This window comes from Saccopteryx bilineata, chromosome 5 (genome assembly GCF_036850765.1).
Source record: "Saccopteryx bilineata isolate mSacBil1 chromosome 5, mSacBil1_pri_phased_curated, whole genome shotgun sequence".
In the NCBI taxonomy this organism is placed as follows: domain Eukaryota; kingdom Metazoa; phylum Chordata; class Mammalia; order Chiroptera; family Emballonuridae; genus Saccopteryx; species Saccopteryx bilineata.
In genome coordinates this window covers 255,208,176-255,235,096 of record NC_089494.1, presented here as the reverse complement: position 1 = coordinate 255,235,096, position 26,921 = coordinate 255,208,176, and the positions used below count along the sequence as shown (strand labels likewise).

The following is a 26,921-nucleotide window of genomic DNA, read 5'->3' as shown; positions in this document are numbered from 1 at the left end:
TTACGCGCATGCGCCCAAACCGCAGGCTTTGACGTGAGTGGATCCATCTCTTCCCGCTCTCGTCGCCCGAGGCAGTCGTGGCAGTCTCGCGGTATTTCCTCCTCTACCGCGGGAGTTATTTAAATACTCTGGCGGTAGCCACGCCCCGAGTGCTCAGTGGCCGGCGGAGGGGAGGCTGAGGAGGTTGGGTTTGGGTTTGTGAGGTCTGTCTGTCCGGCAGCAGGCGATCGCAGACAGGGCTCGTCCCCGCGGAGTCGCGCCACGATGGGGGTAGAGAAGAAGCTGCTGCGGATCAAGGAGGCCTTCCAGCTGGCGCAGCAGCCGCACCAGAACCAGGCGAAGCTGGTGGTGGCGCTGAGCCGCACCTACCGCACGGTGAGCGCCCCGGACCCCGAGGCCCCTTGTCCGCTTCGCCCCTCGCCCTCCCGCGACTCTCCCGACTGGCCGCACCGCGATTCCAGCCTCCTTAACCCTCCTGATCGCGCGACTTGCCAGAGATGCCGGGCCTCCCCTCGGTGCCCAGCAACCTCTGGCGCAGACCGTTAGTCCTTTATTGGCGGTGCACTTGGAGGGAAACGTTGACGAGCTCCGGGGCGACCGGGCACCCTGTGTGGGACCTCTGGGTGGATCCTGAGAGCTGTGCTTCAGCTGTCGCTGTCCCTCTGGCCACCGCGCACACCAGAAGCGCCGACCGTCAGCCAAACCACTCTAACCTCTGCCTGTGGTTAAATTGTATCAGATCATCAAATAGCAAATTATTAGGACCTGGCTCTTCCTATTCATGTCAATACTGTTTCTTTTGTTTTGAATGGGGGCGGTGAGAAGAATAGGGCAATGAATGTCGGTAAAACAAATTGCCGTGGGGTCCAAGAAAAATTGTTAAGTCAACCCAATAGCATTTGAAGATAGGTAGGATGTGAAAGTTATTATCAAAAAGAAGTTTCTGTGTGAGGCTAAATATGATAAAAATATTCAAGCTACTGTTGATCTTGGGTTCATGAATCATATATTTACTAAACTGGTACCAAGGCATATTGAGAATTCAGGGCTGTTGGGGGAAAAAAGGGAATTCTTTCATTGCCAGACTTCACGATTGTTGTCTCCCTGGGAGAAGTTAATTTCTATGGAGAGAAATTCGTGCACATTTATTTCCGTTTTGATGGTTTGGATAATTCAGAGTTTGCTTAATGATGATTTTAATTTCAGTTATGGCTAAAACTTCCGACAGTCTTAGGGTAGTGTGGGGAAGATAAGGATTTTATCAGTGCAGTTTGTGAAGGGTTTCTTTTGTCTTTCAGACGGAGGATAAAGTAATCTTTCATGAGGAGTTCGTTCATTACCTTAAATACGCCATGGTGGTCTACAAACGGGAGCCCGTTGTGGAGAGGACGATAGAGTTTGCAGCCAAGTTTGTTACTTCCTTTCACCAGTCGGATGTGGAAGATGATGAAGAGGAAGACGGTGGCATTTTAAATTATTTGTTTACTTTTCTGTTAAAGGTATTATGAAAACTAGAACTCTGGGGACGTAATTGTAGAAAACTTGACTAGTATATTAAAAGGGCAATGGGAGTTAGGGACTGAAATGTCTGGTAGATGAGAAAAATGTCTGTGAATGAGCCTGTTTCTTATAGGGAATATTAGAACTGTTGTTAAGATTAAAAGGTGGACTTTTAAAATAACTCCAGTATAAAATTTTTAATGAGCTTTTTAAACTAGTTCTCTTATACGGTTGTTTCAAATGAGTTCTCTATTTTAGAAATAAAGCAACGGTTCCTGCAAAGAGGGATCTATTTTTTTTTAAAGATAATATTTTGTTTTTTTAATTTTATTTATTTATTTATTTATTTATTTTACTGAGACAGAGAAAGTCAGAGACAGACGGACAGGAACGGAGAGAGATGAGAAGCATCAATCATCAGTTTTTCATTGCAACACCTTAGTTGTTCATTGATTGCTTTCTCATATGTGCCTTGACCGCAGGGCCACAGCCGACCAAGTAACTCCTTGCTCAAACCAGCGACCTTGGTTCCAACCAAGCTGATGAGCTTTGCTCAAACCAGATGAGCCTGTGCTCAAGCTGGTGACCTTTGGGTCTCTAACCTGGGTCCTCCACATCCCAGTCCGATGCTCTATCCATTGCGCCACCTCCTGGTCAGGTGGGATTTATTCTTCTAATTTAGCGAATACTTCAGACCAGGGATCCCAAAACTTCTTACACAGGGGGACCAGTTCACTGTCCCTCAGACCATTGGAGGGCCGGACTATAAAAAAAACTATGAACAAATCCCTATGCACACTGCACATATCTTATTTTAAAGTAAAAAAACAAAACGGGAACAAATACAATATTTAAAATAAAGAACAAGTAAATTTAAATCAACAAACTGACCAGTATTTCAATGGGAACTATGCTCCTCTCACTGACCACCAATGAAAGAGATACCCCTTCTGAAAGTCCGGCGGGGGCGGATAAATGGCCTCAGGGGGCCACATGTGGCCCGCGGGCCGTAGTTTGGGGACCACTGCTTTAGACTGTACTGTATATGTTGAGACTTTATAATGTATATGTTTAGTTGCCTGTAGATCGAGGCAGCATTATAATTAATCTGCAAGTAATGAATTACAGTTGTAATTTTTCAAATTCTAGTCATATAGAATTCAAATGCTATGTGATTATTTACTAATAGTATGTGACTAAATTTTGGGTTGTCTTCATCTCAGTCTCATGAAGCAAACAGCAATGCAGTTCGATTTCGAGTGTGCCAGCTCGTAAACAAGCTCTTGGGAAATTTGCCAGAAAATGCCCGGATTGATGATGATTTGTTTGTTAAGATTAATGAAGCCATGCTTATTAGACTGAAAGATAAAATTCCAAATGTGAGGTTACAGGCAGTTCTTGCTCTTTCACGCCTTCAGGATCCCAAAGATGATGAATGCCCGGTGGCTAATGGTATGTATAGCACCTAAATCCTTTTTCAGTTTTGTTGACTTTGTTAAATTATCAGTAGATACAATTTTTATTATGAACTAGACATATATGAAAGGCTATAGGTGTATATGTGTGTGCATGTGCGCGCATATGTATATTTATACACACATATATGTGTGTGATTTTAAAAAGAAACCCAAGGAGACACCACCCAACTTAAAAGCACAGAGTGTCCTCGGTAACTTTGGAGCCTAACTTAAGCACCACCCCAGTAACATCTCTCTCAGAGATAAGGATTATCCTAAATTTTGGGTTAATCCTTTTGTCTTTTTGTTTAGACAGTTAACTACATGTGTGTATCACTAAATAATGTTAAGATTTGCCTATCGTTTTGTATGCTATATGGGTCAGACTGTTTTTCTGTTTTTTCAACATTATTTCTAATTGTAACACTCATCCATGTTGATCTGTTTATTTTCTGTTTTATAGCGATCTGTGGTATGAACAGAATTTATTGTTATTAATATTGATGGACCTTCTAATTTTTAGTTATTTTCTTAAAAAAGTGTTGTTTCTATGAACTAACACGTGGTTTCTGATGCACAGGTTGAGTTTTTCTAGGGCATATATATGTGTTCAACTTTATTAGATAAGTTACGTGTGTTCTGTGAAACAGTGTACCAATTAATATTCCCAATAAAAGTGTATAACAGTCTTAACTGATCCATTGATCCATATCCTCTCCAATGTTTGGTACTGTCACGTTTTAATTTTTTGTTTATCAGGTTGTATGATGTATGCCATTGTTATGTATCTTTGTGGATATTTAGCAGCCAATTAATTATCTTTCTTCTATTTAATGCCTGTTGATGTGTTCTCATTTTTTTGTTGGTTCGTCTTAATTTATTGGTGTTCTATACTCTGAAAAGAAATCCTTGGGTTATGTGAATTGTAAATCCCTTCCTACTTTGGATGGCTTATTGTTTCACTCTTTTTGGAATGTCTTTTGTTGGGTAGACCTTCTAATGTCAAAATTATCAATCTCTTGATTTGCACTTTTTAATCTTTTATTAAAGAAATCTTTACCTCTGGGCTCAGAAAGATAGCCTGGGTATATTTTGTATACTCTTCTGTTCATTTTTCCCTTTGTCTCTGTTACTAGCTTTGTAATCAATTTTGATAAATGGCAGTAGTTGATATTTTCTGGTGTTAATTGGTACACATAATAGTGTGTAAAACATATGTTTAATAGTCAACATGTACTTGATTATAAAGCTGGGGAAAATTTGGGCAGTAGAGATAAATAAACATTTAATTACAGGAGTGGATTTTGTTTCAGTATGTAAAACCAGAAGTTACTTCTTTTTAGAACTCATTAAAAATCAAAATAGTATGAGCTTTTTATAAAGCCGTATCAGTTTAAAAATAAACTGCCTGCTATAATAGATACTCTTCTAAATCTTGAAGAGTATTAGAGGCATAATCTTAAAGCTTTTTAAAAAAAATTCTGCTTTTGTTGATTCTTGTATGTGTCCCTGACTACAAATCTAACCCATAACCTTGGTGTATTGGGGTGACGCTGTAACCAATTGAACTACCCGGCCAGGGCAGAGACATAATCTTAATGATAGATTTTTCTGAGATCTTTAGGAGTGTTTGTTTTTGTATTAGCCTTCACGTACAGTCCATTGAATAATTTCCCATCCTGACCGTGTTAAGAGAAGTTGGCAGAAGAAAATCTTCAGCGAAAATTAAAGGTGTAAGACTAAAAGAGTGTTACTTTTATCATTTAAAAAATACTATTAAATATAATGTGGGCTATTTTATGACTATGGTTAAAGAAATATTTCTTTAATGTACCAATATATATTTTTATTTTTAGCATATGTTACTTTGATTGAAAATGATTCAAATTCAGAAGTTAGGCGGGCAGTGTTATCATGTATTGTACCATCAGCAAAGACTTTGCCGAAGATTGTGGGACGCACGAGGGATGTGAAAGAGGCTGTCAGGAGGCTGGCCTTTCAGGTTAGTAAGTTCAGTGTCTTCTATAAGCGTGTCCTTTTTTTTCCCCCTATTGATTTAAGAGAGAAAAGCATCAACTCACTGTTCTACTAATTCCATTTAGTTGTGTACTCATTGATTGCTTTTTGTACATGCCCTGACCCAGGATTGAACCCATGACCTTGGTGCACCTGGACAACACTTGATCTACTGAGCCACCCGGCTAGAGCCTAGGCATAGTTTTAAAAGAGAAAAAAGCTTTATACATATTTTTTAAAATTTAATTTAATTTTTTTTTGTTTGTTTAAATTTAGAGAGAGGAAGGGAGGGAGAGACAGAGACAGGAACATTAAGCTGTTCCTGTATGTGCCCTAACCAGGGATCGAACTGGCAACCTCTGTGCTTCAGGACAATTCTCCAACCGACCCAGCTATCTGGCCAGGGCTATCAAAAGCCACATTCTTAAAATATTTTTGAAAAATATTTGACAAATAATGATTTTTTAAATTGAGATTTTTACATATGGAGAGCATAGGTAATTTGATAGTATCTTATTGCATTAAATGTGTTACCAGATATAAATTTTTTTGGAGATCCTGGGTAATTGTCTTAGAAGAAGGAGATATTAGTTATGAAATATGTAAACTGTTAAGTTTAATGACCATTTTTTATTATCTCTTTAAGGTTTTAGGCGAAAAAGTTCATATGAGAGTTATGTCCATTGCTCAGAGAGTAATGCTCCTTCAACAAGGTCTTAATGACAGGTCAGGTAAGATAAACACATTTATATATGAAACTTTAGTAGACTGTAAGTTCAGACTTAAAAGATTTAGGAAACAGGTGTCCTAAAATAAGTCAAGTAAGCTTATTAGTTCCACAGTCTATAGAAGTTTATCTTGCTGTATTGTATAGAAAACATTTTCTTTTTTTTTTTTTTGTATTTTTCTGAAGCTGGAAACGGGGAGAGACAGTCAGACAGACTCCCGCATGCCCCCGACCGGGATCCACCCGGCATGCCCACCAGGGGCGATGCTCTGCTCCTCTGGGGCGTCGCTCTGTTGAGACCAGAGCCACTCTAGCACCTGGGGCAGAGGCCAAGGAGCCATCCCCAGCGCCCGGGCCATCTTTGCTCCAATGGAGTCTCGGCTGCGGGAGGGGAAGAGAGAGACAGAGAGGAAGGAGAGAGGGAGGGGTGGAGAAGCTAATGGGCGCTTCTCCTATGTGCCCTGGCTGGGAATCGAACCTGGGACTTCTGCACGCCAGGCCGATGCTCTACCACTGAGCCAACCAGCCAGGGCCTAGAAAACATTTTCTAAAGTTAAAAAGATCTTGATCAGGGGTCCCCAAACTACGGCCTGCGGGCCGCATGTGGCCTCCTAAGTCCATTTATCCGGCCCCCACCGCACTTCCAGACGGGGCACCTCTTTCATTGGTAGTCAGAGAGGAGCACATTGACCATCTCATTAGCCAAAAGCAGGCCCATAGTTCCCATTGAAATACTGGTCAGTTTGTTGATTTAAATTTACTTGTTCTTTATTTTAAATATTGTATTTGTTCCCGTTTTGTTTTTTTACTTTAAAATAAGATATGTGCAGTGTGCATAGGGATTTGTTCATAGTTTTTTTTATAGTCCGGCCCTCCAATGGTCTGAGGGACAGTGAACTGGCCCCCTGTGTAAAAAGTTTGGAGACCCCTGATCTTGATACTTAGAAGGAGCAGAGTTTGTTTGAATGTTCCTGTTTTACAGATTGAGAAACCATAGCTTAAGGCTACTGAGAGCTAATGTACATCAGAAGTACCAGTAGGGCACGATCTCTTTTTCAGCTTCCTATTAAAATGCTATCTATTTGACACAAATGTGTTCTATGCATTGGAAACAGCAATTAGGAATGGTCATACAAGTATAATTTTCTTAGTTTTTTGTTGTTTTGTCCCTGTTAAGACTAGAGAATCTTCATATAGGAATGTTGAGGAATGATCTGGTTTAAATTTCCAATCCCTGAAGGCTAGGATGGCTTAATTTTGCTGTAGCAAGGAAACCTTAGTTTGAAAACACTGTCACAGGACTAATGATTAGGATGGCTTTAAAAACTAAGAATAAGGTTTGTTCAGTGATAAATGCTTGTATGACTTAACATTGCAAATAGCATCATGTGTAATCAATGAAATCAGTCCACAAGTGAAATACTAGGTATTATTTAGTCTGGACAAGACCTGAAGTGCACTGAATCCAGGGAGAAGGAATGCAAGGTTGTGGTAGAGGTTGAGTATTTGGTTCTGACCTTCATTTTTTGGGGAGGTGATCATCATACTGATTTTTGCAATAGCATTGTACTCTTAGCTTCTCATTAATATACTTCGTTTTGCCTCTTAGTTTCTTTCCATTTTTACTGTAAATATCAACATTATCTTAACACTGATCTGGTAAGTTAATTAAAACAGGTGAAATACAGGGGATGGAAGCTAGAGGGAGCCTCTGTTCACCTATGTTTCAAATGACTTCCCAGAGGCTGTGAAACAAGCAACGCAGAAGCATCTTCTACAAAGCTGGCTACGTTTTATGGAAGGAAATATATTAGAGTTGCTTCATCGGTTGGATGTGGAAAATTCTTCTGAAGTGGCAGTCCCTGTTCTCAATGCCTTGTTTTCAGTGACTCCTCTTAATGAACTGGTAGAAATCTGTAAAAAAAACGATGACAGGTATACAAAGTATTCATTATTTGAAATGTTAATACTGATGAACTTCTAACAATGAAAATTAGTCCTCTCCCCCTATTCATATTGTATCAGTACTTTTTATTTATCCCTTTTCATTTTTTTTACTCAGCAACATGCAAACCTATAGTATGGTCATTTGATTTTTTTTTTTTTTTGACAACTTAATGACTTTTAGTGAAAGGCTGAAACCATGGGCCGAACCAAAAACATGAGGCTAGTGTGTGCCAAAAGGAAAATTTATTTTAAAAACACCTGGGTGCAGGCGGGCTGAGACCAGGAAAGGGTGTCAGTCCCGAGGGAGGGATGGGGCAGGGGTTATACAGATTCGTCAAAGGGCCTTGGGCAAAGGCAAGTGAAAGATTGCTGCTTCTGTTTGTGCTTGGGAGTGGCACCACAGTCCCTCAAAATTGTCTGCACCCTAATTCAATCGTCCCTTATCAGCATCCAGCTACAAGGGAGGTCTGAGCCGGATTACTGAGTAGGCAAGGCCTTCCTCCTTTCGACCTGCATTGCTTTTAAGAAAGATGGTGGCTGAGTAGCCATTTTATCTATTACTTAATTTAAAAGAATAGTGGTTACAAATCAAGTCTGCTTCTTCCCATTTTTCTATTCGGTTCACATTTTTAACTGAATAGAAAATTTTAAGATAATGCTTTTTCTTATTTTCTTCCTTTTACATGAAGAAAATTGATTCCAGTGGAAACATTAACTCCTGAAATCACTTTGTATTGGCGTGTTCTTTGTGAATATTTGAAGTCCAAGGGAGATGAAGGTGAAGAATTTTTGGAGCAGATTTTGCCAGAGCCTGTGGTTTATGCAGATTACTTACTGAGGTAAAGTTTTTTCTTTGGTTTGGAATGTACTAGTGTTGCTGTCCGTGTCGGTCTCCCAAACACTTCCCTCAGAGATAGGCTGATTGGGAATAAATTAAAAACCATATATCTTTTGGACAGGCAAAGAGGAATAATTATGCACACTGAATCTTCCAAAGAAAGAGTCAAGTCGATCTGTTTAGGGATATATCCTGAAAACTGTTAAGCTGTGATTATGTACATTTCTCCATAAAGTTGATGACAATGTGTTAACTCTGAAATTGGGTAGCAAACTTTTCCTAAGTGCCAGATAGGAAATATTTCAGAGTGTGGGCTACACTGTCTCTGTCACAATGACTCAGTTCTGCTGTGCTCTTGCAAAAGCAGCCAAAGACAGTATGTGATACTTAAGTGTGATGTTATTTTAAATAAAACTTTAATTGGCTTTTATGAATGCAGAAATTTGAATTTTGAGTAATTTTTACATGTATATATTTATACACATATATATTTTCATATATATATTTTAAACTACTATTTGAAAATGTAAACATTTTAGCTTGCACACTATAGAAACATGAGCAGTAGGCTGCATCTGTTGTGTGGGCCATAGTTTTCCAACTGACAGGGTGTCTGTTTGTGGCCAGTTTTATTATTAATTAAAACTGTTACTATTTGGCTTTTTGTTTAAAAATTTTTTTTGAACCTGTACTCTTTTTCTTAAATTATTTGAAATACTCTAATTTTCACTTATTTCACTCTAAAATTATACCAGTGAAACAGAATGCATTCTTGTGAAAATTCCAATATTGGTGTACATACAACAAAAATGTGGAGTTTCCTCTTTTATCTCCTAATTCCTCAATCCCATTGATTTTCTTGGAGTTAACAACTAAACAATTCAGGATGTATACTTTCAAATGTTTCTGTACGTTTACATACATGTATACTAAATACAGAAGTGCTTTTTTAAAATATAGCACATTATACATAATTGATTTTTTTTTTTTTTTTTGGTGAGAGAGACAGGGAATGGGCAGATAGGGACAGACAGACAGGAAAGGAGAGAGATGAGAAGCATGAATTCTTTGTTGTGGCACCTTAGTTGTTCACTGATTGCTTTCTCCTATGTGCCTTGACTGGGGGGTGGAGGACGGAGGCTACAGCAGAATGACTGACCCCTTGCTCAAAACAGTGACCTCGGGGTCATATCTGTGATCCCACACTCAAGCCTGCAACCCTGTGCTCACACTGGTGAGCCTGTGCTCAAGCCAGTGACCTTGGGGTTTCGAACCTAAGTCCTCTGCGTCCCAGTCCAACGCACTATCCACTGCGTCACCGCCTGGTCAGGTGAAATCTATCACAGTCTTAACAACAAATCATTCACAGTGTAGTGGTATCATTTAATTTACTCCTCTGCTGATAGCAATTGAATATTATTTAAGTGAAGGTTGTAAGAAGCTTTAATTTGGGCAGTTACAGTAAGAATACACACGTAGTTGATGGTACTGTTCAGTAGCACCAACACTAAAATAAGAACAATACAGAGATTAGTAGGGTCCCTAAGCAAGGATAATACAAATTCATGAAGCTCCCTATATTTTTATGATTTTTTAAAAAGATCATTGTATTCGTGGATTACTTGTGTAATTACTATTCTTTTAAACAAAATAATGGTTAATTAGGGATGATGATGGAAGACAGCTCTTTTTGAAATCAGATATTGTATAAGAGACTCAGAAGTTTCTAATTAAGAACACTAGTGATACATACCTGAAACTAATATAATACTGAATATCAACTGCAATAGAAAAATTAAAAATCAGTGACTGTTAGTGCATTGAAATAGTTATCAGTTTGAGATTTTCCAAATTCTTTTGATTCAGGCCAATAAGTTTGTTTATGACAAATTTCATGATGATAGCATAGAATTGACTCTATAGACCAAATTATTATCATGTGGTATAGACAGCCACATATTTGGATTTATGTGAACTGAAAAACTTTTTCCTCCCTAATGGGAAGCTATTTAATGTTTCTTAACACCTCCTATCTTTTATTAATTCTTGTTTTAGTTATATTCAGAGCATTCCAGTTGTTACTGATGAACAGAGGAGTGATTTTTCCTACATTGCACATGTGATGACGAAAGAGTTCATAGGGCAGCAGTTGGTTCTGATTATCAAGACTCTGGATACCAATGAAGAAGGAGGAAGGTATGTCTAAATGTTAAGCCTGGTTCTAATTTGTTCTTCTATTCTGAAGTATAGTCTTGTTACAAGGTAATTAAATATACAGGAGTGAGCAAAGAAGTAAGTTTTCAGTTGCTCCTGTGGAAAATAATATAATAGTAAAAATAGTACAAGGATAAAGTCGGTGTTTCGTGTACTCACAACTATAAACTACTTTTGCCCACCTCTGTATTTACCTTGCTCTCTAATATGTCATAGAGAGTACTGTATCAAAGGAAATCCACTCTTTCCTCACTCCTGCCCCCCTTTATGTGTGTGTGTGTATAAAAATATAAAATAGATAAGGTCTTCATTTCTTCAGAATAAGTCAATGAAATTGCAGGTTTATGCTTAAAAATCCGTTGGTCTTTATGACAGAGGGCTAGTAATATTCTCTAGAAGGTTTTATTCACTTCTGGCATCTTGCTACTTCATCATGTTGATGTATGAAAGATTGTAAGGTCATTTAGAATATTTTTTTTTTTTTGCCGAACATGAATTTTTTAAAGAGTTTGATTTGTTGACTGATTTGAGAGGGAGAGAGACACCTATTTGTTGTTGCACTTTTTCATGTGGTCACTGGCTGACTCCGGTACGTGCCCAGGCGGAGATCAGATGTGCTCCGAGCAAGGCCACCGGCCAAGGCCAGAAGATGAATTTTTGACTTAAAATCTGTACATATGTTTTTGTACCTATAGTGATAAATATAAAAAAGGAGTGAGACAAATGTGAATAAGTCTGCAGAATAGGTGAAATGTTAGAGATAAAACGAGTTTTTACCGTCATATTTAAATTAGAATTCTTTTTGAATGCAGGAAACGGCTGCTGGCTATTTTACAGGAGATTCTTACTCTGCCCACAACCCCGACTTCCCTAGTTTCTTTTCTGGTTGAGAGACTGCTCCACATCATTACAGATGATAATAAGAGAACACAGATTGTAAGTATTTTCCCCAGTGTTGATCAGGATTGGCCAATGACTGAGGACTGTCTTACTTTCTTTTCAGTACTTTTTGATTTTTCTTTAACTGCCTTTGGTTTTAATTTTGTCAAGTTTTAAACTTAAAACCAAATCTTTTTCTTTCTCTCTCTCTCTCCCCCTCTCTCCCCCCCACACACTGAAAAATAATATCTCCTCTTAGCTTACTTAACAATATCTCTGTGCCTGTTAATGTGTTGCATCAATTTGAAATGGAGTTTGGGGAAGAGGTGACATTGGGCATTAGTCACTAGAGTGAGAGCTGGCTCAAGTTATACATACTTGGGTTCCAATCTTCTCCGACACTTGATGGCTTTGTGATTTGGGGCAAGTTATTTCATTTAGATATTTTTCTTGTCCGCAAAATAAGAATAACAGTAAAACCTACCTTTCATTGTTCAGTGAAATAATGTTCATAAACTGCTTTGTAAGTACAGAAATAAATGTTGCTGTAATATTACTTTTTTCAAGTATTATTTTATTTTTAGTCAAAAAACAAACTTGTATCATTATTTTTCATAAAATCATACCATCTCAGAGTTGTGGGTTACTTCAGAGGTTGTCTTTTTCAACCCCTCCATAAATACACACTTATACATAAATCACTTACTTCCACAGCACTCCCACGTAGTGGCGATCCACTGTCTGCTTAAGTACCCTCGGTAGGGATGCAGCCTTTTCCTGAGATGGCCGACTCCAGTGCCTCTGAGCCAAGTTTGTAGTTAATGCTGGCTTATTTATGTGTTCTGTATGCAAAGGAACAATGAAGAGTGTTCTATTTTTTATATCTAGCTCCCATGGAGCCGAACAGGGTAGGGAGGTGAAGATTGAAGGCAGAGACTTCATTTTTGTGGTGCCTAAGTTTAGACACTGAGAACTTCAATATCTATGTGCCTGTTTTGTCCCTTATTCTTAGCGTTTTTCGTCAGATTTGGTCATTTTTTTCTAAAATTGTCTAGCAGATAGAATGTGCACCATTTTTACTTGTATATTTTGCTCTAGTTTTTAAGAGATTGCGGATACTAATTGGAGTTTTATGTAGCAGTTTGCTGTCATTTTCTGAAATAGAACATTTATTAAAGCATGTACTGTGAACTGTAACTTTACTTATCAGGTTACAGAAATTATCTCAGAGATTCGGGCACCCATTGTTACTGTTGGTGTTAAAATTGATCCTGCTGAGGCCAGAAAGAAAGAACTCAAGGTAATTCTCTTCTAAGTTAAAGAAATACTTGAATATAATGTAGTAGTAGTGCATGTCTTTTATTCCCTCTTGCTGTATGTTTTTAGACTTGTTCTCACAAGGTCAAATTATTCGTTAACCATTAAATTACAGAAGTGTCTAGAGTGTCACCAGATTATGTCAGTCTGAAAGGTTTGCATGTCTGTTTCAGGAAGACCATAGCTTATGTGTCTGACTGATTAACTTCTGGGATGTGAGATGTTAAATTGCACTTTGCAGTTTGCTACAGATCTGCATATTAATAGTTTTTGATATTTACATAATCAATTTATGTCTTTCCCAGATGGCTGAAATAAAAGTTAAACTTCTTGAGGCAAAAGATGCTCTGGAAAACTGCATCATCTTACAGAATTTTAATCGAGCAGCAGAATTAAAAGAAGAAATAAATGCATTGGAAAATTCCAGAGTAAACCTGCTGAAGGAGACGGAGCAGCTCCAGATGAAAGAAGTCCATGTAGAGAAGGTATCTCTGCCTTTTTATAGTAATTTCAGCTGTTATTTATCTCAACTAAACCTTGTTTTCTTAACTCAGCTGCCAGAATACATGCACGTTGAAGGATTTTTAACTACCTTGAATTAATACGAAAATACTTTTTTTTTATTTCTGGTTCCTTTCTATTTTGGACTTTGAAAGGCCTTAACTTCAATTATTATTTTATTTTAAATTTTATTTGTTGGTTTTAGAGAGAGAAGAAGGGAGTGAGAGAGAGAAACATTAGTCTGTTTCTGTATGTGCTTGGACCAGGAATTGAACCAGCAACGTCTGTGTTGTTAGTTGGCTGGGGCCCAGAGCTGGCCAGATAGATGTGTTGTTGGTTGGGGCACATGCGGGAGTCTGTCTCTGCTTCCCTGCCTCTCACTTAAATAAAAGAAAACAAACAAACAAACAAAAAGAAGAAGAAGTGGTAGGATGGATGAGCTTTATATATATTTTTCTTCTTTTTCCAGGTGAGAGCAGGAGAGACAGAGACAGACTACCACATGTGCCCTGACTGGGATCTACCCCGTAACCCCCTTCTGGGGCCAATGCTCTGCCTATCTGGGGCCATGCTCTCAATCGAGCTCTTTTTAGTGCCTGAGGTGGAGGCTCCAAGGAGCCATCTTCCGTGCCTGGGGCGATGAGCTTGAACCAATCAACCATGGCTGCAGGAAGGGAAGAGAGAGAGAGGCGTGAAGGGGGAGGGGCGGAGAAGCAGATGGGTGCTTCTCCTGTGTGCCCTGACCAGGAATCAAACCTGGGACATCCACATGCTGGGTTGACGCTCTACCACTGAGCCAGCTGGCCAGGGCTATATCTTAGATCACTGTTATTCAGGAAACGGATTGCAGTGTAAAAGCCTAGGCAGGCATGCTAGTTTGAAGACTTTACAGTAATGTAGGCTTGAAGTGGTTGTGTTCTGAACAAGATAATGACATGGAAGGAAGTGGTAGGTTTGAGAAGTATAGGAATTAGTAACAGGGAGAAGAATAAGTCAAGAAAGTGTGCTAGTCTTTCGGTTTGGACAACTGAGTAGATGACAGTGATATTTATGGATCTAGCATAGGAGGAGGAGGGAGTTGGGGAAAGATGAGTTAATTTCCTTTTAGATGTACTGAGTTTGAGAAGCCTGTGGAACATATAAGAGGAAATGTTTTCTAGCAGTTGTATATATGAATCTGAAACTTCGACAGCAGCTGAGCTAGCTCACAGATGGTACGTGAAGCTGGATGGCTGTCTGAGATTGCCAGAGTGTGTGAGCAGAGGCAATATGTCTGACACAAAGCCCCGAGAAAGCAAACATTTAAGGGATGGGCCGAAGCTATTCTTACTAATGCTGAATATTTCATGTTTCATTTTAGAATGATCCTGAAACACTACAGAAGTGTCTCATTTTGTGTCATGAGCTGTTGAAGCAGATGGCCCCATCGACAGGGATAAGCGCAACCGTGAACGGCATCATTGAGTCTCTGGTATGCTGGTGGCTCTGGGAGAGGGATTTTCGCACACTCCTTCCTCGTTTTATAAGTAATATGTTCCTTGGGGTGCAGAGGTATGAAAAGATGACCATTTTAAATGTCTGATAAATATAAATGGTAAAAGAAAATCCAGTGACTGCAATCATATTGTGAGTATTAAATTAAGATGATGCATGTAAAGAACCTGGTATGAAATTATTATGCTGGAAAGAGGTGCTGTGTATCTTCATTCTTGGAATAGTAAGAGGAAATAACAGCAGGAATATTTCATTACTGGAATCTTGCTAGGTAGATAGGAAGAGTATGAAAAGATATGAGTCCTGTGAGGGAGTTTATTACTATATATTTAAAAGACTTTTTACTAAAGTAACCCTTCATAGATAATCTCCATTTTACTGAGTTTAGGTACATGAATACTGCAGACACTAGAAGGTGACCTTGATCTGTTATTTGAGTAGACATTAACTATGTGAAGGAGGGAAGAATGTTCTAGACTTTCTCTCCAGTACAGTAGCCACCAGCCACATGTGGCTATTAAAAACTAGTCCAAATTGAGATGTGTTATAAGTATAAAAATACATTGGGTTTACAATTAGTACAAATAAGGAAATGTCAATTATCTCCATTTGTAAATATTGATTACATGATTCATGATATTTGAGTTATATTGGGTGAAAGAAAATATATTAAGATTACAGTAGTTTCACCTGTTTTTACTTTAATATGGCCACTAGAAAATTTAAAATGACATGTGTGGCTCCATTATATTTCTATTGGTAGCACTGAGTAGGAGGCATCATAATCAGAGCAACAGAATAAGCAGAGAGCAAGGAGTAGCACAGTGTAATGCTGGGAAAGAGTACACAGTGAGGTATGTTGTACGTCATGTTAGGGAGTGTTCTCTTTGTCCTCTGGGTATTGGGAAGCCATTGAGAAAGTTTTAGCAGGGAGAGGGGGAGTTGTTTCATGATCAGACTATTTCACTCTGGCCATATTCTTCTGTTTTAGCAATTTAATATTTACCTTTTCAACTGAAAATGGACTACTTTGAATTAATAGACAATTTGGAAATGTAGATCTGCAAAATGATACAGAAATTATTTTGACCATGTTTTTAATATACTACTATACATTTCTTGTCCTGGTAAGATTTATTATACTTTCTAATTCATTTTAGATTCTTCCTGGAATAATAAGTGTTCATCCTATCATAAGAAACCTGGCTGTTTTATGCCTGGGATGCTGTGGACTACAGAATCAGAATTTTGCAAGTAAACACTTTGTGTTATTACTGCAGGTAGGACTTGTCTTAGTAGTATAAATTTAATTTCTTCCCATGTTTATTGAGGATCATGATCATTATGCATGACTTTTAGAGACTCAATTTTTATCTTTTGATTTCCTTTTTATTCAGACATCTCTGTAGAAAAGGAATGAAATGTCAGTTATTTAAAGTACCTTTAAAATTAATCATATAGTAAAATTTATTGAGTGCATATTATATGCCCATTATTCTAAGCTTAGAAAAAAATAAGATAGGAGCTTACATTTTAGAAGAGGAAACTGAAAAAATAAACAATATACAGTATAGTTGACATCAGCGATTCTGCTAGTAATTCTCAAAGAAGTCTTGTTGACTGTTTGTGAAATGTACTGGCTTGTAGGTGCCCAGGAAGTAAAATGCTACATTTTCAAAATGAAATTGGAACAGAAAATTTTCCACTTCATTTTCCTGGCTTTCTAGAAATTTGGGTATTGAAGCACTCGATTGACCCTGGTTATTGGTTTTTTTTTGTGTTTTTTTTTAGCATTCTTTAAAAAATTTAAACTTATTGGGGTGACATCAGTTAATTAAATTATATAGGTTTAGGTGTGCATTTCTATGATACATCAGCTATATATTGCATTGTGTGGCCACCACCTGGAGTCAAATCCTTTGTCACCAAATATTTGACCCCCTTTACGCTGCAGTACCCCCTACCCCTCTTCCTTCTAGTAACCATCATACGGTCAGTCCTCTGTGTCTGAGTTTTTGTTTTTCTTTTTGTTCACTTGTTGCTTTCAGTTTTATATCCCTCATATGGGTGAAATCATATGGTTCTTGACTTTTTCTGTCTGACTTATTTTGCTTAAGCATGACATACTCTAGATCCATCTGTGCTGTTGCAAATGGCAGGATTTTAACATCTCTTTAGGCTGAGTGGTATTCCACTGTATATCTGTACCACATCTTTATGCAGTTGTTTATTGAAGGATGCTTCTATTATTTCCTTGTCTTGGCCATCATGAATAGTGCTGCAATGAACAAGGGGTGCATATATCTTTTTTTTTTTTTTAAGAGAAGGCAATCTTTTTATTTTTTTATTTTATTTATTCATTTTTAGAGAGGAGAGAGAGAGAGAGACAGAGAGAGAGAAGGGGGGAGGAGCTGGAAGCATCAACTCCCATATGTGCCTTGACCAGGCAAGCCCAGGGTTTCGAACCGGCAACCTCAGCATTTCCAGGTCGATGTTTTACCCACTGCGCCACCACAGGTCAGGCGGGGTGCATATATCTTTACAAATAAATATTTTAAAATTTTGGGGTAGATACACAGAAGAAGGGCTACCTTTTTTTAAATGGAAGAAAAATCTTGCTAGAACATTTGAGAGTAAGGATTCATTTATATCTAGCTTGCTAAATTAGTTATTTTTGGCTATAAAAATGAGGTAAGACGTTCATTAAGATTTCCTGTATACCATTATGAGTGTTGCTGAAAACGACAAGGTGCTGTCAAGTTAGAACTATGACAGAGGAGAGTGGAGGTAGACGGTTATATGAGATTTCTAGTATAGCAGCAAAGGAAATCCTAAGGACTCTTTTAGAAGATATTTTAAGTTCATTTGATTTTTAAAGATGAAATGTGAATTTTGACCGCTGTAATTTTTGCTGACTATAATATCAGTAGTAATACTGTGGTTTGGTCATTGTAGAGAGAAGAAATGCAGTGTGACCAGAATGCTCAGGAGTGTCCTGGAGCACTCTGAAGTCATTGAATACTAAGGCATCCCCCACTGAGAGAGAGAGCTCCAGGAGCCTTGGTACTGAGGGCTCCTCTAGAATTTTCTGTAGTGAAAAGGGGTTGTCAAAATCAGTTGACGTGAAAGATGATGAGTTTCTTATCAAGACCCTTCCACAATCTTACCTTCTTTCAAATCAAACCAGTCAAGAGCAGCCTTGTCACAGAATTAAAGTTTTAAAAAATTAAAAGTTTACCCTTCTGTTTTTAGTTTTAAACACCTTTGATTTCTGAACTTAATTTTTTCAGACACTGGCTACTAATATTTACCTGAATAAAATAAGTCTACTTTTTGAATTAAAAATGTTGTTTGTGAATGATTCAAATGAAGTAAAATGAGTTATATGTGCAATTTATTCATTCTGAAGGTTAAGCTATAATATATAGCCAAGTAGTTTATCACTCACCAAAACTTAAGTGCATTAAAGATAGTAGTAAATTTCTTTATAATAGAAAGAGTCAGCTCTGATTTTCATGGTTTTGAAACCTGGTATGTAGGAATTCAGTTTTCTGTATCAGGATAGACTCACACAGCTGGTTGAGCTCTCTGGTTTCCCCCTTTTATAAAGGAGCCACCCTGTCCGGTTCATTGAAAACTGAATTCACTGTAAGTGAAATCTGAATTTATTGAGCTCATAAGAGAAACATTTATTTTCAATAAAACGTGATAACCTCAAAGAGTATTGATGTTCTCATGAATGCTTTTTATTGATTAGAATGTAATTTTTTGTTTTGATAGATTGCTCAAGACAATTTCAGTATAAGTGAACAGGTTTTCTAGATTAAAAAAAAGAATAATATAATAAAATCAAAGTTGAACATACTAATTTTTTTAAATAAAAGAAACAAATAATATAATTCAGCCAGACACTAGTTCCAGACTTTTTTTGACTGATGGTCAACTTTTTCTGAAGTAACTATAACTGTTATGATACTAATAAATAAAAATAACTAAAAAATGGAAATTTTTATTATCTTTGAAAAATGTTTTATCTGTGATTGACCCTCTTATGAAATTAGACTAAGAAAATAAGATACTTGTTAATTTTATACAGCATAACAATAAAAATTGACTGAATTCCTTTCTCTCGGGGGATATTTCAATGTAGGTTTTGCAAATTGATGATGTGACAATAAAAATAAGTGCTTTAAAGGCCATCTTTGATCAGCTGATGACATTTGGGATTGAACCATTTACAACTAAAAATACCAAAGCAGTTCAAAGTGAAGGAGAAGAAATAAACACTGACGAGCAAGAATCAAAAGAAGCCAGAGAAGTGACAGCCACAGCCCAGAACATTCTGAAGCTTCTCTCTGACTTCTTAGACAGCGAGGTGAGAAACAGCCGCAGCCCGGCTCCCCAGCAGCACGTGCGGCGTGTACGTTGTGTTCTTTATATTTCTGTTCTTTATAGGCTGAAGTTTCAACTTGGCTAACATTTCAAAATTTCGCCTTTTGACTATCATAATTAAACTCTACGTTCACTTCCAGTACTCCTAGTTTCTGGCTATAAATTGTATGTGCCGAGAATGGAAATGTAAGCAAAAATGAAATGAGTATTAGAAAGTGGTTGCTATCATTTTTTCATCTTTTTCTCTGTCTTTGTGATTTATGACTTAAAGTGTTTTTTCCCAAGTGCCTTGAGAAATAAATTAAAATAAATTCACATTGGGTGGGTGGAAGGTCTAAGATCAGGTATGGATTGCATCTCTCTTCTTAAGGTACTCTTGAACTACATATTTTAGCATATATAAACATTTAAGTAACATTTTTTATATTGATTTTTTTTACTGAGGTAAAATTAACATACATGAACTAACAGTTTTAATGTGAACAATATATTTGCATCTAGTACACTCACAATGTAGTACAAGCACCACCTCTAATTTTTAAAAACATTTTCCCCCTGCCACCAGCTCCAGACCACCCCGCCCTCACTCAGTCTATACAGATCTGACGACACTGGAGAGTTCAAATAAATGGCATATACACTCTGTGACTTGTGTCGCTTTCATTCATGGGGCCAGTCTCTGAGGATCATGCATGCTGTACTGTGGATCAGGACTTCATTTCTTCTTACAGCGGAAGAATATGCCCTTTTATATTTATATCACCATTTGTTTAGCTGTTCATCCACTGAAGGATATTGGGGCTACTTCCACGTTTGGCTACCAGGAATGCATGGTGCCGCTGTGCACACGTGTGTGTGTGGCTTGGAGTGCCCCTCCTTTCGGGTATATACCTAGGAGGGGGGGACTGTGTCCTATGGGAATTTCTTTTGTTTCTCCATAGGATCTCCCCTAACCTAGTTAATTAACACATCCGACACCTCACTTATTTATTTATTTATTAATTTTTTATAGTGAGAACATTTAAGTTCCACTCTTAACAAATTTCGGTTACTACGACACCAGTTTTCATTCCCACTAACAGTGCAAAAGGTTTCCCTTTTCTCTACATCCTCACCAATACATGTTATTTCTGATCTTTCTGATGATAGCCATTCTAAGAGGTAATAGCTCTTTGTGGTTTTGTTTTGCAATTTCTTGATGATTTATGATGTTGAGTACCTTTTCATGTACCTGTTGGCCATTTGTATGTCTTTGGAAAAATGGTTATTTTGTTCCTTTGCCCATTTTTTTTAATTGGAAAATAAATTTTTATTTTTTTATTATTGAGTTCAATGAGTTTATATATTTTGGATATTAACCTCTTATTGGATATATAATTTGCAAATATTTTCTCTCGTTTTTTATGTTGTCTTTCTTTGGTGATGATTTCCTTTGCTGGGCAGAAGCTTTTCAGTTTGATGGAGTCCCACTTGTTTAGTTCTACTTTTGTTTTCTTTGCTTTTGGTGTCAAATTCAAAAAATCACAAGACTTATATCAAGGACCTTATTCTCTGTTCTCTTCTAGGAGTTTTGTGGTGTCGTATGGTAATTTTTTTGTCTAAGTCTTTGAGGACCTGCCCAACTGTTTCCACAGCAGCTGAACTATTTATATTTCCACCAACAATGTACATGGGTTCCAGTTTTTCCACGTCCTTATCAACACTATTTTCCAAAGAATTCTAAAGGAATTGAAGTTTTAACAGCTAGACTAATAACATAACATAAATGGAACCTAAAAGAGGAAACAAAATCTTATGTGCTTTAAAAAAGTCATGATAAATAATAACCTGTATGATTTCTGGATAGTTCATATAAATATATTGCAGGATAGGTCACATTTTAAGGTTTACAAAGGAAATACAAATAAAAGACTTTTTTAATGCAAGTCATTTGTCATAGGTGTCTGAACTGCGGACAGGAGCAGCGGAAGGGCTGGCCAAGCTGATGTTCTCCGGGCTCCTGGTCAGCAGCAGGATTCTGTCTCGTCTCCTCTTGTCCTGGTACAATCCTGTGACCGAGGAGGACGTGCGACTTCGACACTGTCTCGGCGTGTTTTTCCCGATGTTTGCTTATGCGAGCAGGTGCTTGAGTCATGGCCGTAAATGAAATCTGACTGGAAGTGAACTTCACTCCCCCGGGTCACGTCTGTAGCATCCTTTTGTTGTTTATTCTCTTTCTTCATTGGGAAGTGATGAATGGAAGAACTTACCTAAATGTTATCTACTTGAATCATTTGGCTCTTTCCGGGATGAAAATGTACTGTCTTGATGGGGTGAATTTGAGACAGAATATATTTTTAAGAATCATGTGCTATTTCTTTGCCAGTTTACTTTGAAATTGTTTTTCAATAGGACCAACCAGGAGTGTTTTGAAGAAGCCTTTTTTCCAACTCTGCAAACACTGCTCAATGCTCCTGCATCTTCTCCTTTAGCTGAAATAGATATCGCTAATGTTATGGAGTTACTTGTAGATTTGACAAGACCAAGTGGATTGAATCCTCAGGCCAAGAACTCCCAAGATTATCAGGTGGGTGAGTGTGCTGGCCTCTGAGTGGTCAGGATGATGATTTAGAATGCAGGTCACTGTTTTTGTTTGTTTGATAAAATAGTCCCTCTGATAGATTCCTTGAAATAGAAGCTACATTTTGATCTTGAAATTTCTGGTCTATGTGTTAGTCCATAATATAAAGTAAGAAAAAAGAAAAGTTACTTTGGGAAATGCAGACATAGAAGCAATCAGTGCCGACATGTTTGCTGCTGAAAAATTACCAAAATTTCATCACCCTCACTACCCCTCCTCTCCTACTGTTGGCTGTTCATCTTTCTGAATAATGACCTATGTGTTATCGAGGACTCATTGAGAGTCCTGATGTTAGCTGACCTGCTCTATTTCTGATAGGAGGAAGGAGAATTCAAAGAATGAAACTTTCCTCAAGCTTAGTTTTGTTTTTAATTCAAAGAAGATAAATTTAAACTGTCCCATAATTAAATGTACTCTGGGTTTTTAACCCTTTAATGTCCTTTGGTCAAGCTTGTCACCACATTGAAAGTAAGTGTGTAATTAATTTCAGCTGCCAGTTAGGTTGGGGAGCTCATTTTGGGAGGAATATGTTCCATTTGGTTTTAGACATTTTGTTTCTTGGATTATGGCAAGATAATTAGTTGTAAATGTTTGTTAGATGTGTAGGACTGTATTGTAATCATACCATTTTAATTTACAAAGATTTTTATCTTGATTTTCTAGGCCTTAACAGTTCACGACAATTTGGCTATAAAAATTTGCAGTGAGATCTTAACATGTCCATGTTCACCAGAAGTTCGGGTCTATATAAAAGCCTTGAGTTCCTTGGAACTCAGTAGCAATGTTGCTAAAGATCTTTTGGTTCTGTTGAATGAGATGCTGGAGGTAAGGCAGTTTCTAAATACTCTTATTTATATATTTTTATCAAAGTAAAATTTACATGGTTGTATTAAGTTTTACATGTTAGCACAATGGCTTTGCTCATTTGAAGTAAATATTTCCTTCATAAATTTAATAAAATTCTTGAATATTTTCAAACAACTTGATATTAGCATGTTGCTTTTTTGAAATATTAGAAAATCCTGTATTTAAAAAATGTTAATGTTTTTTGTCATAGCAAGTAAAAGATAGGATATGTCAGAGAGCTTTGGAGAAAATCAAACTTCAGTTAGAAAAAGGAACTCAAGAATCTGGTGACCAAGCTGCGGTGGCACCGGATGCTGGTACCAAGGCGACAGCAAGGGCCTGGGACAGCGGAGACGGTAACAGCATGCTCATCTGAATATTCATGACTCTTCCTGTCATCTTTCCTGAGACGAAGTTTTTTTCCTATAATATGCGGTTGGGTTTCAGAAACGGAAAGGAAATTTTTCTAATTAATCCCCTTGAGAACCACGTATAATTGCTAAGTGTTTGTTCTACTTTTACAATTTTTTTTTGTGTACATTTCTCACCATATGACCGTACAGACTTTTTTCCTAGGAGTTTTGCTTGCTTACTTGCCAGTATTCACATTTTCTGGAACACTGATTTATGATACATTTTCAATAGCTGCTAATGGGACTGGTTGTCATTTCTGTTTTATGAAAAATTGACTTGGAAAGACCATTTAAAATAATTCATGAAGCTATTTTTTATTCACATTGTTGCATTGTCTCCTTTAATAGAAAAGAATAAAGAATTATTTATAACGCCTCTTAAGAATGTAAAAGCAACCGGAGCGTCAAAAACCACTCAGCCGAAGACTAACAGAGGTGTGTGCGGGTTGATTAGCTCTGTATAAACCTTTCAGTTTTGTTTTCTAGTGAACTACTTTGCAAGTCCTAACCTTTGTTTCCCTAGGGACAGATGTCTTAGGTATTTTTTGCTTAATTCTTTCAGCTGATAATTAGGTTTTGTCTTGTAATCTAAAATATTAGCGTTGCTCTGAGTGCCTTTGTTAGAAATATGATACAAAAGATCTGTTGCAAAAGATTATTTGGGTTAAGTTGATTTTTATTAGCAAATGATCAATGATGATTTTCTATTATCAGATTTTGGTGTTCTGCTCTTTTTTTGACAGAGACAGAGAGTCAGAGAGAGGGATAAATAGGGACAGATAGGAAGGGAGAGAGATGAGAAGCATCAATTCTTCATTGTGGCTCCTTAGTCTCCTCAGTTGTTCATTGATTGCTTTCTCTTGTGTGCCTTGACTGGGGGGCTACAGCAGAACGAGTGACCCCTTGCTCAAGCCAGTGACCTTGGGCTCAAGGTGAGCCTTGCTCAAACCAGATGAGCCTGCGCTCAAGCCAACGACCCTGGGGTTTGGAACCTGGGTCCTCCGCGTCCCAGTCTGCTGCTCCATCCCCTGTGCCACCGCCTGGTCAAGTGGTGTTCTGTTCTTAAATGATTAAGCAGTCTTGTCGCTTTTTCTGGGTTTCTGTTTTCCTTTTTCACATTTTATTTCATATTTCTCCAACATAATTTATTTTCTGAGGGATATCCAACAATAGAGGATTTGTTGGAATAATGTAAATGTAAATGTTGACTATTAGGCGATCACTTGGAGAAAAAGTCTGTAAATCAAGATATGTTTATTGTTTTATTATTTTATTTCAAAAGCATTGCATTATTACGGAAATCCATCCAACCATACCAATGTAAAGAACACCAATAATATCATCCATGAGTCAACTATTATTTTAATCCTTGAAAAATGTTTTTCGAGGCCTTTTTCTATACAGATTTAATATTTTTCTAAATGGAATATGTCCATGATATCATTTTGTAGCTAGTCAATTATCTAAATGCTAATTGCTGGATATCCCAAATTAGTCCCAATTGTTGGATATTTTCCTGGGGATAATGATATTAGAAGTTTAAAAGCAAATATGTATTATAAGGTTTCGGGAGGGAAAAACCAATACGTTTCATGAATAAGTAGGGTTTACAAATTTCAACCAGATTATTATACTGAACAATATGATTTTGATAAGATTGCTTTTAGTCAGATACTATCCCAGTAAAACACTGCTTTTTTTGATAGCTCAAAATTTATATATATATATATATACACATATATATACATATTGTTATCACAGATGGAACCTGCCAAACTTTATCTTCTTAACCTTGCAGAATTTTTGCAACACCTGACATATTAAGGCTCTTAATATTTATACTGAAATATGTTTTAGAACACGTTTGAATTGACCAGGTATATGTTTGATTATTGTACAAGAAGCCATTACTTACTGATTAAAGTTCTATTTCTTAAGGACCTGTTTTATGGGATTAACCTGCCTATCTTTGTACTATAAATTTTCATTAGCTCCTCCATATACTTTGTACTACAGCCCTAATAGAGATACTTTCTTTATAAAGCATGTTTTCCACATACTTCTTGCCTATAATTACATTTAATTAAAATTTTCCTTCATATTTTCCCTTGCCTGTTATCAGAATTTACAAAAGAAATTGATAACTTTTTCATCTATTGTAGAAGTTCTTTCTCTCTGTGGTGTTGATAGTTGGTACAGGGTAGCTGGGAACTTAGGAGGCGATGTGTTGCAGAAGAAATGTAAAGAATTTAGGTAGCCCAGAAACTGATTTTAAAAAATAAGCAATTAACAATTTTGATACTGAACTATCTTTAAGGTCGAAGGAAAGTGACAGCATCAGGCAGAATTACCAGGAGACGATGGACTTCTGAGGCTGACTCGGAAAGGTACTCCATGTGTAGAGTATGTAGAGGTCTACTTTGTGTCTAAAATTAGGAAAAAATTGTTTTCCTAATGTCTGTGTTCTACAATGACAGTGAACCTCAGTATATAACAAGATAATCAGTGAAAACTCATAGCTATGTCTTGGATTCCATTATCAAAAGCATTTTGACCTCCTATAGCTTATTTGCTTTTCCTATTAGTTGGCATGGTCTTTATTACAAGGTAGTCATCTTGATAGTATGTTCTTTCAATTTATATTTCCATGTGTTCTAATTACACGATCATGTATATGTGACTCTAATTTGAATTAGCGACTCTTGAGATTAAGATATGGCGTCTCTACATTTACAATGATAGAATAATTCTGCCTATAATTTGGACATATTAGGGGTATAGTGCAGTGGTTTCCAACCACTGGTCTGTGAAAGTTAACCACCCTAATGTTGTGTGAAGATTATAGACCCATGATTATAGACTTCATAATTTTCATACATCAGGGTGGTTCACTCTTTCATGGACCAGTAGTTGAAAACCACTGTTACAGTGTTTGGATTTGGTTTCTGCCAATTCGCCACTGGTGGGAGCTGAAGGCTGTAGCTGCCTTGCATTCATTTATTCATTGGCAAAACTGTGTTATGTTTTCAGTACATTACTGTAATAAATTTAAAAATCTTTTTGGAACCATGCTGTTTACAGTGTTTTAGTAATTTATTGCCCAAATCAAGAGAACATTTTTTTCCTACCATTTCTGTGTTCTCCAAAAAAACTCTTGGGCAGTTGTGAACCTTGTTTAATTACATCCTTCATTACAAAAGTTTGTTTGTTTTTTTTTTCCTTCTTTCCTTCTGTACAACACCAGGTTTAGCTAGGTTTTCCATGATTTCAGTTTGCTGGGTAACCAGTTTTTGGCTTTGTTTGAGACTGTAGTTTCAGGCTTAGTGGAATTGGGGTATCAATTACACACTGATAGAATGCGAGTCAGAAACAAAGAAAGTTTTATTTATAAATAAACTGTGGTTTTAAAGCTTGTACTTAAGTTGGTGTATTTTCCACATCTGTTTAGTGATCGTGATGTTCCAGAGCCACAGTCAGAAATGAGGATGAGATTACCAAGACGGGCCAAGACAGCAGCACTGGCAAAAAGTAAACTGAACCTCGAGCAGCTGCTCAATGAAGACGTCGGTTAGGAGAAATGATGGCGGGAGTCCTTTTACAAATGTCTTTACAATTATTTTCAGTTCTTTGCTTTAATAAACTTAACCTTGTGTTAAAATTTGGAACACTTTGCCTGATGTCTAGCCGGACGTTGTGCTGTGTGACTCCACGTTACTTTGGCCTGTACTGAAGCCGGAGGACTGTGTCTGTCAGCGTGCTC

At 37.3% G+C, this 26,921-nt stretch overlaps 1 protein-coding gene and 1 pseudogene across 1 annotated transcript; both read left to right on the top strand.

Moving 5' to 3' along the window:
* Positions 1 to 164: 164 nt before the first annotated feature.
* Positions 165 to 26,921, top strand: NCAPG (non-SMC condensin I complex subunit G). Its single transcript, XM_066232482.1, has 21 exons — positions 165 to 375; positions 1,299 to 1,499; positions 2,724 to 2,952; positions 4,814 to 4,959; positions 5,620 to 5,704; positions 7,443 to 7,635; positions 8,337 to 8,486; positions 10,541 to 10,681; positions 11,512 to 11,635; positions 12,789 to 12,878; positions 13,201 to 13,380; positions 14,757 to 14,867; positions 16,051 to 16,170; positions 19,041 to 19,265; positions 21,222 to 21,403; positions 21,674 to 21,848; positions 22,566 to 22,727; positions 22,960 to 23,104; positions 23,510 to 23,596; positions 25,479 to 25,548; positions 26,610 to 26,921. Exons 1-21 carry the CDS (start codon positions 265 to 267, stop codon positions 26,731 to 26,733), a joined length of 3,051 nt encoding a protein of 1,016 aa, XP_066088579.1. The 5' UTR covers positions 165 to 264; the 3' UTR covers positions 26,734 to 26,921.
* On the top strand, positions 9,971 to 10,070 carry LOC136307160 (U6 spliceosomal RNA; annotated as a pseudogene).